This window comes from Puma concolor, chromosome E2, assembly GCF_028749965.1.
Source record: "Puma concolor isolate L17-30 chromosome E2, mPumCon1.1.hap2, whole genome shotgun sequence".
In the NCBI taxonomy this organism is placed as follows: domain Eukaryota; kingdom Metazoa; phylum Chordata; class Mammalia; order Carnivora; family Felidae; genus Puma; species Puma concolor.
Genome location: NC_141681.1, coordinates 45,942,359 through 45,954,861, shown reverse-complemented (window position 1 = coordinate 45,954,861; position 12,503 = coordinate 45,942,359). Strand labels below are relative to the sequence as shown.

General features: G+C 38.8%; 1 protein-coding gene across 10 annotated transcripts in view; it reads left to right on the top strand.

Annotated features, from left to right (window-relative positions):
• Positions 1-5: 5 nt before the first annotated feature.
• The window catches only part of ZNF568 (zinc finger protein 568), a 36,881-nt gene continuing 24,383 nt past the window's right edge, over positions 6-12,503 (top strand). The window contains exons 1-3 of one of the 10 annotated variants that reach the window (XM_086690930.1): positions 7-160; positions 1,416-1,482; positions 6,953-7,011. In XM_086690930.1, coding sequence (XP_086547056.1) covers positions 56-160; positions 1,416-1,482; positions 6,953-7,011 — 231 coding nt within the window. In that variant the 5' untranslated portion in view covers positions 7-55. Of the gene's footprint in view, positions 161-364; positions 4,468-5,130; positions 5,410-6,952; positions 7,012-12,503 lie in introns of those variants that run through there. The other 9 variants (XM_086690929.1, XM_086690933.1, XM_086690932.1 and 6 more) reach the window with 9 other exon arrangements.

Sequence of the window (12,503 nt, the reverse complement as noted above, 5' to 3'; positions counted from 1 at the left end):
TTCTGGGAGGTGTTGTTGTGCTCAGAAACGTCCGTTGGGAGGCGGGCGCGAAGGGATGGTTCAGCCTTGCCGGCGCCTGGCCTGGACCTTTCTAGTGGGTCGCTTTCACCCAGCCTCCCACATACCGCGCTGTGGATGCGCATTCGGGCGTTTCCAGCAGGTGACGCTACCGCGTCCCCGCGGCGGGGCATGGGGGAGGGGTTTGAGGTGTCTGGGCTGCTCTGTTGCCTTGCTCACGGGACGGGACCTCTGAGGAGGCCCTGCGCGTCTGGAGTGGCAGCGGTGCAAAGTGCCCGGGGTTGGGAAGTACGCGCCTGTCGGGTGGTTGGAGTTATTGGAACAAGAAACTGTGGTGGGAGTCAGAGTGTGTGTGCGTGTGTGTGTGTGACTGTGGTGATGTGTGTGAGAGTAAGGGGGCGTGGTTGCGTGTGAGTGTAATGGAGTAATTGTGATGGGACATATGATTGTGGTGTTGTGGTTGTGTGTGGCGGTAGGGTGTTTGTGTGGTTCTCGGAGAAGGTCGATGGTGAGGTGTTTGTGATGTGTAGTGGTTCTTGTCTTATTTGAGTTGACTTCGGTGTAGCGTTTGTCATGGTTGGTAACTGCTTGGAAAAAAAATCTGTATAAATTTTTTTTGTATTTGGTTTTAAGCAGTCCTCCCTGCCCTCCTTGGCCACTCCTTAGTCTCCTTTGCTGTCTTTTTTTCCCTGGAAGTTCTTGGCGCTTTTCTGCTGCTTTCCAGTTTTCCTGTCGACCTTTTCCAGGTTCATTATCTCAACATCATATGGCTTGCTTCTTATCATATGTATAATTTAGCTATTGTTATGATAATAATGCTGCCTAACAAACTACCCCTAAACTCAGTGACGAACTACAACAAGCATTTATTCTCATGGTCACCTGTTCACAGGTTTTCTGTGTTGAGTTTACTTAGGCTGGGGTTGGCTGGACTGCAGTATGGATTTAGATCTGCTCCACATGTGTTCTTTCTGCTGCTCAGGCTAAAAGGACAGTGGTTAACCATGACATGTTCTCCTCATTATGAATCACCAGAGCCCAAGACAGATCATACAAACACCCTTAAAAACCTCTGCTCCTAAATATGCTAATAATACGTTAGTCAAAGCAAGCCACATGGCTAAGCTTAATGTCAGTTACACCCAAAATGGGAGCACAAGGCAAAGTTACATGGTGAAGAGTGAATATTAGTGGGGGGGGGGGGGGGGGGGGAGGGAGTGTGTGAAGAATTGAGACCAAGATTCTAATCTACCACATTACAAAACATGTCTCTTTATCCTGGTGAATGCCTTTTAGTCCAAGTTCTCTTTTGTCTGATAATATTCCTTTTCAGGTTTTGTTATTGTATTACCCAGGAATTTCATTTTCCAACCCCTTTTTATGTTTTTATGCTTCAGATCTCTTGTAAAGAGTATATTGCTGGGCTTTTTACTCTTTTATCCTGTGTGAATGTTGTTTTAATAGGTGAGTTTAATTCATTTGCATTTATTGGCATTGCTGATATAAATTTGTTTTTTACTTATTGCGACTTTTTTATTGTGCACATTTACCTTATTCCCCTTTCCCTCTTCAGTGCTTTGGTTTCTGTTCTTTTCCTTGAATTTTTAATACGCACACATAGCAAAATCCCAACTTAAGATTTTCAAACACTTGAACTCCAAACTACCCACTCATTTCTATGTTATTCTTGTCTAATGTATTACTTTCTTCTGACTTTAAATGCCCCAAGTTAGTAGAGTTCATTTGTTAAATACATATTTATGTGTATATATATATATGTGTGTGTGTGTGTGTGTGTATGTATATATAAAATGTACATATGTGTTTTTATATATATGTGTATATATATTTTTAAATTTTGGTAAAATAGAGATAACATAGCACATAACATAAAATTTACCATCTTAATATCCGCACCCCCATTTTAATTGCAGCATTATTTACAATAGCCAAGATAGGGAAACATTCATCGACAGATAAACAGGTACAGAAAATGTGGCATATATATACAATGGAATATTATCCAAAGAAGGAAAACCTGCCATTTGTGACCACATGGATGAACCTGGAGAACAATTACGCTATGTGAAATAAGCCAGTAGCAGGACAAGTACTACATAATTCCGTTTGTATGACATATATAAAACAGATTCAAGAAGCATGAGAAGAGAAAAATGGTTGCCAGAGCTTGGGAGTAGAGGGAAATGGAGAATTGTTGTTCTGTGGGTATAAAGTTTCTGTTGTGCAAGGTGAATAAGTTCTAGAGATCAGTACAACATAGAACCTATATTAACAAAGCAGTATTATGAACTTTGTTAAAAGTATAGATTTCATGTTAATTATTCTTATAGAAACAAAACACAAAAGAACATGAAATTTTTAGAGGTAATAGATATGTTTAGTACTTTGGTTATGGAATTGGTACTGGATATATGCATTTGTCCAAACTCACCAGGATGTATATGTTAAATGTGTGCAATTTTTTGTGTATTAATTATACTTCAATAAAGCTAAAAACATTTAACATTTTAATCATTTTTAAATGTTGAGTCCAGTGGCATTACAGTCATATTGCTATAACACTATCACCATCCGTCCATCCATCCATCCATAGAACTCTTCATTTTGCAAGACTTTATACCCATTAAACAATAATTCCCCATTCCTTGGATTCCCCAGTCTGAGCTACTATTCTACTTTCTGTCTATATGAATTTGACTTAGTACCTTATATAGTTTGGATCATACAGTATTTGTCTTTTTGTGACTGGTTTAACTTAGCATAATGTCCTCAAGATTCATCCATGTTAAAGCATGTATCAGAATTTCCTTCCTTCTTAAGGCTAAGATTCCACTGTATGCACCACATTTTGTTTATCCATTCATCTGTCAGCACATTCTTTGGTTGCTTCCACCTTTTGACTATTGCAGATAATGCTGCCGTAAACATGGGTGTACAAGTCCCTGCTTTCAGGTTTTTTGGGTACATCCCCAGAAGTGGAATTTTAGGATCATATGGTAATTCTGTTTTTCATTTTTTGACTGCCATACTGTTTTCCATAGTAGCTACACCATTAAAAAAAATTTTTTTTTAATGTTTATTTTGGGAGGGGGGAAGAGACAGATTGTGGCAGAGAGAGGGAGACATAGAATCTGAAGCAGGCTCCAGGCTCTGAGCTGTCAGCACAGAGCCTGATACGGGACTTGGACCCATGAACCGTGAGATCATGACGAGCTGAAGTCAGCCACTCAACTAACTGAGCCACCCAGGCACACTGTGGCTACACCATTTAAAAATTTTTTAAATGGTTTTTCAATTTATTTTAGAGAGAGAGCAAGCAGGGGAGGAGAAGAGAAGAGAGAGAGACACAGAAACCAAAGCAGGCTCCAGGCTCTGAGCTGTCAGCACAAAGCCTGATGCGGGGCTCAAACCCATGAACCGTGAGATCATGACCTGAGCTGAAGTCGGACGCTTAACTGATTGGGCCACCCAGGTGCCCTGACACCATTTTTTTTAAAATTTTTTTTTTAACGTTTATTTATTTTTGAGACAGAGAGAGACAGAGCATGAATGGGGGAGGGGCAGAGAGAGAGGGAGACACAGAATCAGAAGCAGGCTCCAGGCTCTGAGCCATCAGCCCAGAGCCTGACGCGGGGCTCGAACTCACGGACCTCGAGATCATGACCTGGGCTGAAGTCGGACGCTTAACCGACTGAGCCACCCAGGCGCCCCGCCCTGACACCATTTTAATGAACATATTTTTTTGAGCACCTATCATCAATGGCAAAAACAGATAAAATAAATCCCTGTTTTCATGGAGTTTATATGAGGGGGTACACAGACAATATGTATGATAAATAAATTATATAGTTTGTTAGTGATAATTGCTATAGGGGAAAAAATAGAAACTGTGTGACGGATATTAGGATATCTCAAAATTATTGTAATTGAACGTTACTGTTTTATTTTGTTCTGTTATACAGTGCAAGGATTATTCTCTTGCATATTATTATTTTACTTTTTACCTACTAAAGGCTCAAAGCAGATGATAATATTTCTTAACTTGGCCATTTTATTCATCCAATATCATTGTGATGTGAGTATAATTCTCATTTCAGATGAAGAGTATTGGAATTCTAAATTGCAACTCTTTTACCTCAGTTGCGAAGAAAAATGGGAAATGGAATAGCTGCAGCTCTCTTTTACTCCGAATCTAGAGTTGCTGCAAAGCTCTTTTTTTACTCACCTTTGTATTTGTCTCTGCACAGGGTCTGCACCTTTATGTTCACAGAAGATATTTGAAGAGCAGACACTATGTGAACATCACTGTGGTGTTTACCTTGTTTATCTATAGTCTTGGTGTTTCTCCTGAGCACTTGGTTCAACCTAGGTTGCTAAGTCTTTGGGTTTTCCTCCAGATTTCTGCTGTCTCTGGATCCAGCCTCTCTGGTCAGTGATTCCAATGAATGTGAATTATAAGCAAGGAAGTTAATTGTTTGGGGCTGTATTAGTTATCTACTATTGTGTAACAAATTACCTTAAAATTTAGTGGCTTAAACAACAGGAAATATTGTCTCACTTTCTGTGGGGAATGAGGAACAATTTATCTGGATACTGTGGCTCAGATATTTCATGAAGCCGCAGTCAAGATGTTGACAAAGCTGCAGTCTTTGGAAGACTAGATTAGAGGTGGAGGATTTGCCTCCTAGGTGGCTGGCAAGCTAGTGTTAGCTGAGGGCAGGAGCCTCTCCCTATCGGTGGTTGAGTGTCTTCATGGAATGGTGGCTGGCAAGCTAGTGTTAGCTGAGGGCAGGAGCCTCTCCCTATCGGTGGTTGAGTGTCTTCATGGAATGGTGGCTGGCTTCTCTCAAAGTGCATGGTTCAAAAATGTACAATATAAAAACCACAATGTCATATATTGCTTAATTTCGGAAGTCACACACTCATTTCTGCAACATCCTATTGGTTAAACAGATCGACTCTATTCAGCATGGGAAGGGTGTACAAAAAACATGAATACCATAAGGCAGTGATCATTAGGAGCCATCTTAGAGGCTGGTTACCGTAGGGATCTAGTGAGAAAAAACAAGTAAATTGGATTTGTATCATAAGTCCACAGGTCCTCCCTCCACAAAGATAAGACAGATCTGTGATATAACTAAAAGGAAGCCTGGAGGACAGGTATCCATCATGGAAGGAGACCTTCTGACCTGAGACCTCTCCTGGAGGCTGGAGAGTCCTGAGATAGAGTGGACCCTGGAATTGCTGGATCTGCAGCTTATTTTAACCCTTCTGCCCTAAGTGGGCAAAGCCTGATGACTTCTCAACCTTGAGACATCAGCAGTAGCTGTGTGACAGTGGAGCGTTTTACCCAGATGATGGAAAGGAGAGGTGAGGTGGTTCAGAGATGAGCAGAGTTTAGGAGAGAAAGGCTGTACGTTGAGGGGCAGAAAGAGTAAAAAGAGTTAGGAAATTCAGTACTCCTAACAAGAAAGTTCATATTGGTGATAATTGACTGTGCAGGGTAGACATTTGTTTTTTATTTATTCACTTGATTTTTTTAAATAAGTATTTTAAATGTAATTTCTATCTCTCTTACATTTAGATTTTTTTGTAAAGGGCTGTCAAATATATAACCATAAGCAAAATTTCCTACTCTATCCTTTCTCATCCCTTGATCCCACTCCCTAGAAGCAACCATTTTGAACATTTTGGTGTTCAGTTCCACTTTCCTGAATAACATCCTCATACAGCTCATGCTTGATTTCTCAGTTTTAGATAGTTCCTGGTGACTTTTGACAATGGAGATAGGGATTTATCTCTGTTTTCTACCTAACCTCTTTCTTGTCTTCCTCATCCTACCCTTCCCCCACTCACCTTCTCCTAGTCCTTCTTTCTAATATGGTGTTATTAGAGGTTGAAGGTTGACCAGATGCCAGGATATGCATCTATTTTGGGGTGGGGGGGCGGGCTGGTCAGTTTTCCCAGCAAGAAGTCCTAGATTTTGCTTGAGAGTATAAGCCAGAAATGCTTTGGGAAGGCAAATAAGGGTAGGAAGTGATGAGAGGGGAGAGGGAGGATACCTCATCTTTCAACATTACAACTTTCACTTTAATTCCCGTATTTTCTCTACATTGCTCCTGTTCCCATCCCTGCATTTGGTTCCCATCCCATACTCCTGGTACCTAGTGCCCCATTCCTAAGCCTTTCAAGGGTTCTGCCATGGTTTCCCCACCCTTCCCCCACCCTCACTTAAGCTGCAGCTTTCTCTAGTTAATTAGATAACAGTCATCTGTCTCTAGCTTCCAAAATTTTGTTGATATCTCTTATCTGCTGAAGTCTCTATATCCTTTATCCTTGTGAAATTCAGCTTCCTTTGTTCCTTTACTTTCATCATGGTTGGGTTTGGAAGAGGGCAGAAGTAAATGCAAATATGCACTCTTCTATGAGTTTTTTAGATTAAAATTTAAATTAAATTGTTTGAAAATATCATTAGAATCATGATCGCATTTTATTTTTTCCATCATAAGAATGTTTCACAATGCCTATAACTTGTCTCTGATGAAAGTTTTCCCACGTTTTTTGCAGTGCTTCATAAATTATATAATTTTTTAATCTTTGTAGTATTTATTAGTATGTACTTGAAATAAATTTCCTAGTAAGAATAAAATAACAGGTTCCTAGGGAAAAGCTATATTGTCAATAAATTCATTGGGCACCCTGTACTTAGCCTTTCATAAATTCCCATTGGACCCTGTATGATTACATTAGTCTTTCATGTACATTTCAGCATCTCTATAGCCTAGTGGTCACTAACATTTCTCAGTGCTTTGAGGATCATTATAGATGATATTATAGCCACCTGGTACTGAAGATTTCTATAGTCCTTTGTCTGGAGCTCTGAAGTAAATTTGCTTTATTTCTCTTCCCTCAGCTTGGCATTCTCAGGACTCTGACCTTTTGGAGGAAGAAGACGATATGACCAGGTCTCTTGTACGTTTTAAGCATTTATTTGTTTCCTGTATTATTTTACAATGCAGTAGTAGTGGGTTACCTTAACATACCAGTATATTGGAAAAAAACTAAATTGATGAAAATTAAGGTGAGGAAAAATACAGATGGAAGATCAGAACCAGGTAAAATTTGGGATACGGCTATACAGAAACAGGCCAATACAAAGTTATTAAAGTTGAGTTCAGTTTGAATATGAGTGGGAGAAACAAAAGCAAACTGTGACACAAAGTTTATTCCATAATTTGCACTGTTTATGAGGAAAAAGCTATTAAAGAAGGAAGGAAAGAGAAAGCTTTTCATTGGCACCATCATTCTTATACTTTTAAGCTTAGATTTTTCAAAGTCTGTCCTGGCCAAAGATTAAAAACTAAAATTATCTGGAAGAGTAAATAGAACACATCTTTAAAATGATCCTACATATATATTTTCTTCAGTTGAGATTATTACAAATTGAGCTAAAACATACTAACATTCTATGGAAAAATCTAGTTCTCTTATCTATAGCTTTCCACATTTTTTTTTTTTTTATTATTGACTCAGAGGATGCAGTATTCTTTGTCTTCTTGCAAAATGACTTGTTCTCCTTTGCTCTTAATTCTTTTTGTTTCCAATTCTAGAATCCCTTACACCTCTGTGGTTTAAATATTATCCACTTCGCCCTACCTCTTTTTCTCAGCTTATACTTTCCATCCTGAGACACACAAACACACTTCTTTTGGATGTGTGATCATGTGGTTCATGCAGTTATTTCTCCTGTTGGTAGAGTGCTTCCCTAGGCCTGTGGAGACTTAGGTTCAAATCTTGGCCCAGCAACTTACTAAGTGCATGTTATGGGCAGGTTTCTTAATCTCTTTGGCTTTAATTGTTTATAAATGGGAATTATAATAATACTTATCCCATAGGAATATTGGGAGGGTTCAATGCATATAGTAAGTGCTCCATAAATGATAAGTATTGTTAATAATTGTTAGCTGTAGAAGTCCTTCCCACCTGAAAAGGCCTTGGGATATGTTGGCTGTATTCATTGATTGCCTTTTTAGTTTGACATATGAAACCAATGAGATAAAAGAGAATATGCCTGGTTTGGGTTCATACAATTAATCCTTCTCTTTGGTAAAACCCTTAAACACTGTAATAAGGCAAACAGCTTATTTTGCCTTTATAAAAGGGAACAGCTTTTGTAATGCCACATAAATATACTAACAATTCTTAAAAACCAATAATTAAGAAAACAGAAAATATCATGAAGAACATGAAGAGGCAGTTGGAAGAAATGAAGGTGGCCAGTAAATATTTTAAAATATTAATGTCAAAAAGAAAAAGACTGTTCAGATTTGCAGTTACATTTTTTAGGCGTATTTTGAATTGGTGGGTAATGACCATCTTTTATAAGAAGATTCCAAATAATTAGTTCACACATGCATTTTGTCTATGTAGTAGAAATCTGGAGATCAAGCAGTTGTGGTCTGCAAGTGGAATACTCGTAGCTATCAAAAAATTCATAATAGCTCTTGTCAGATATGCAAGCCAAATGTTTTGGACTATCAAATAGAAATAGACTGCCTCTGTTCCTGGGCTTGCAGTCCCAAATTCATTCTACAATACGGATATAAATCTAGTCCATGGCAATTTTTATTTATGTGTGAATAGACTACAGCTAGAAAAGCAGCTAGAAAAATTTTTCTACGACAATAATGGCTTTATTATGTGCCAGGTGTATTATGTTATAAACTTTACATAGCTTATTTCATGTAATCATTATCAGAAGCTTGTAAAGTAGATATTATTATTTTAGTTTTTACCAAGGAAGGAAGTAAAGCACAAAGGTTAAGAAGTTGGCATAACTTCATGTATGACGTGTATATTAAAGCCAGAATTCAAACCATACAACCTGACTCTAGGACCACACCATGATACTGTACAGACTGAAGCCCACTCATGAATGAAGGAATGCAATTGACTGTTCATATTATTTGTTCATTTTATATTAGTCTTTTTTCTACTTGATTTTAGGGAATTTTAAGAATGCCTGTTTTAGCATTAAGATTTATATAGATACCTTTGCCTAATCTATCACTTTTATGTTGTTTTGTATCTTTTGTTGTATAGACACTTTAAATTTGGATAGTTACATTTAGCATATTATAAATATGGGCCATATACAATAAGAATTCAGTCAATATACAGCATCAGTATTTAATAGTCCTTTCTTTCATGAATTGCCAATGTTGGTCTTTTCTAAGATAGCTTTTTTTTTTTTTAAGTTTATTTATTTTGAGAGACAGTGCATGCAAGCAGGGGAGGGGCAGAGAGAGAAAGAGGGAGAGAGAGAATTCCAAGCAGGCTCTGTGCTGTCAGCACAGAGCCCGACATGGGGCTCAATCCCATGAACTGTAAGATCATGACCTGAAATGAAATCAAGAGTTGGATGCTCAACCAACTGAGCCACCTAAGCACCCCATTCTAAGATAGCTTTCATAATGTTAGGTTATAGAGATAGTCTGTTTTCAAAAGAAAACAGACCATTTTTGCATGTAGACCAGTTGTTCCAACACCGTTGTTAAATAGATATTTCCTTTGTGATGCCACCTTTATCGTGTACATGCTTAATTGTTTCTAGGCTCTTTATTCTCTTTCTTTATTCTTTTTTTTTTTTTTTTAATTTTTTTTTCCAACGTTTATTTATTTTTGGGACAGAGAGAGACAGAGCATGAACGGGGGAGGGGCAGAGAGAGAGGGAGACACAGAATCGGAAACAGGCTCCAGGCTCTGAGCCATCCGCCCAGAGCCCGACGCGGGGCTCGAACTCACGGACCGTGAGATCGTGACCTGGCTGAAGTCGGAAGCTTAACCGACTGCGCCACCCAGGCGCCCCATCTTTATTCTATTTGTCTACATCTATACCAGTACTATACTTCTGTGTGTGGGTGTGTTTACATTGTTTTAATTACCATAATTTTAAAATAACCCTGTTACATAGGCAAGGATTCCCCTATCTCCCACCACACACCACACATATGTTGTTCATAGTCTTTTAGAAATTTCTTAGCTACTTTGGAACCCCTGTGGTTCCACTTCAATTTTATTTATTTTTTATTTTTTTTAAGTTTTTTTTTAATGTTTTATTTATTTTTGAAAGAGAGAGAGAGCAAGTCGGGGACGAACAGAGACGGGACAGAGGACCAGAAGTAGGCTCCCTGCTGACAGCACAGAGCCCAATCCGTGGCTCAAACCCATAAACCCCCATGCTACCACATTTATTTACTATAATTCTATATGCCTAGTCATGTAAAAAGAAGAAAATGTGAGATACAAATTGGGAAGGTGTGTGCAAAATTATGATATCTAGATGATACAGTTATGGACGTGGGCAGCTGAAGAGAAATAATAGAACTCAATCTCATATGGACACAAAATTAATTTATATAAAACCAATAGCATTCTATATATAAATCACAACCAGCTCAAAAATAAAATGGAAGAGGGGCACGTAGGTGGCTCAATCAGTTAAGCATCTGACTTGGTTTCAGCTCAGGTCGTGATCTCACAGTTTGTGAGTCTGAGCTCTGCATCAGGCTCTATGCTGACAGTGTGGATCCTGCTTGGGATCTCTCTCTCTCCTCTCTCTCTCTCTCTCTCTCTCTCTCTCTCTCTCTCTCTCTCTGTCTCTCTCTCTCAATAAATAAAATAAATAAAATGGAAGATAGTAAAAGTAGAAAAAAAACCATAAGGAAAAAAAATATGGGAGAAAAAAACTTAAAATATTAATGTGGCCTAAAAGAGGATTTCAATACATTTTTAAAGCATATGTTTTGGATAAGATCCATCACTATTAAACCAATTTAATTTTAAATTAATCTTTAGACTTAGTAAAGATTCTAAATATTTTTCTTAGAATAAGGCAAGTCTATTCAAACTGAGTCTAGAATATATTTGAAAAGTAAGGATACAAAATAGCCAAGAAGAAATATGAAAAAATGTTGTGTGTCATGCTCTAAGTTCTTAAAGGAATATTTAATATTTGTGTAATCTTTTTTTTTTGAGTTTTAAACTATTTACACTTTATTTTTTTTTCAATGTATAAAATTTATTGTCAAATTGGTTTCCATACAACACCCAGTGCTCATCCCAAAAGGTGCCCTCCTCAATACCCATCACCCACCCTCTCCACCCTCCCACCCCCCATCAACCCTCAGTTTGTTCTCAGTTTTTAAGAGTCTCTTATGCTTTGGCTCTCTCCCACTCTAACCTCTTTTTTTTTTTTTTCCTTCCCCTCCCCCATGGGTTTCTGTTAAGTTTCTCAAGATCCACATAAGAGTGAAACCATATGGTATCTGTCTTTCTCTGTATGGCTTATTTCACTTAGCATCACACTCTCCAGTTCCATCCACGTTGCTACAAAAGGCCATATTTCATTCTTTTCATTGCCACATAGTATTCCATTGTTGGTGGGAATGCAAATTGGTGCAGCCGCTCTGGAAAGCAGTGTGGAGGTTCCTCAGAAAATTAAAAATAGACCTACCCTATGACCCAGCAATAGCACTGCTAGGAATTTACCCAAGGGATACAGGAGTACTGATGCATAGGGGCACTTGTACCCCAATGTTTATAGCAGCACTCTCAACAATAGCCAAATTGTGGAAAGAGCCTAAATGTCCATCAACTGATGAATGGATAAAGAAATTGTGTAATCTTTAAAAAAAAATTTTTTTTTTAAATTTTTTTTTCAACGTTTTTTTTATTTATTTTTGGGACAGAGAGAGACAGAGCATGAACGGGGGAGGGACAGAGAGAGAGGGAGACACAGAATCGGAAATAGGCTCCAGGCTCCGAGCCATCAGCCCAGAGCCTGACGCGGGGCTCGAACTCACGGACCGCAAGATCGTGACCTGGCTGAAGCCGGACGCTTAACCGACTGCGCCACCCAGGCGCCCCAAAAAAATTTTTTTTTAACATTTATTTTTGAGAGACAGAAAGAGACAGAGCATGAGCAGGGGAGGGGCAGAGAGAGACAGGGAGACACAGAATCCGAAGCAGGCTCCAGGCTCTGAGCTGTCAGCACAGAGCCCGATGCGGGGCTTGAACCCACAAACTGCGAGATCATGACCTGAGTTGAAGTCAGATGCTTAACCAACTGAGCCACCCAGGCGCCCTGTTCTGTAATCTTTTTAAAGTTTATTTATTGGGGCACCTGGATGGCTCGGTTGGGCGTTAAAACAATAAGCATTAAAAAAATATAACTAATCAATTAATTAAAGTTTATTTACTTTGAGAGAGAGAGAGAGTGAGCACGAGGTGGGGAGAGCAGAGAGAGAGGGAGAGAAAGAGAATCCCAAGAAGTATCCATGCTGTCAGTGCATAGCCCAACTTGGGACTTGAACTCACAAACCACGAGATCATGACCTGAGCCAAAATCAAGAGTCGCACGTTTGACTGACTGAGCCACCCAGGTATCTCTAATATTTGTGCAA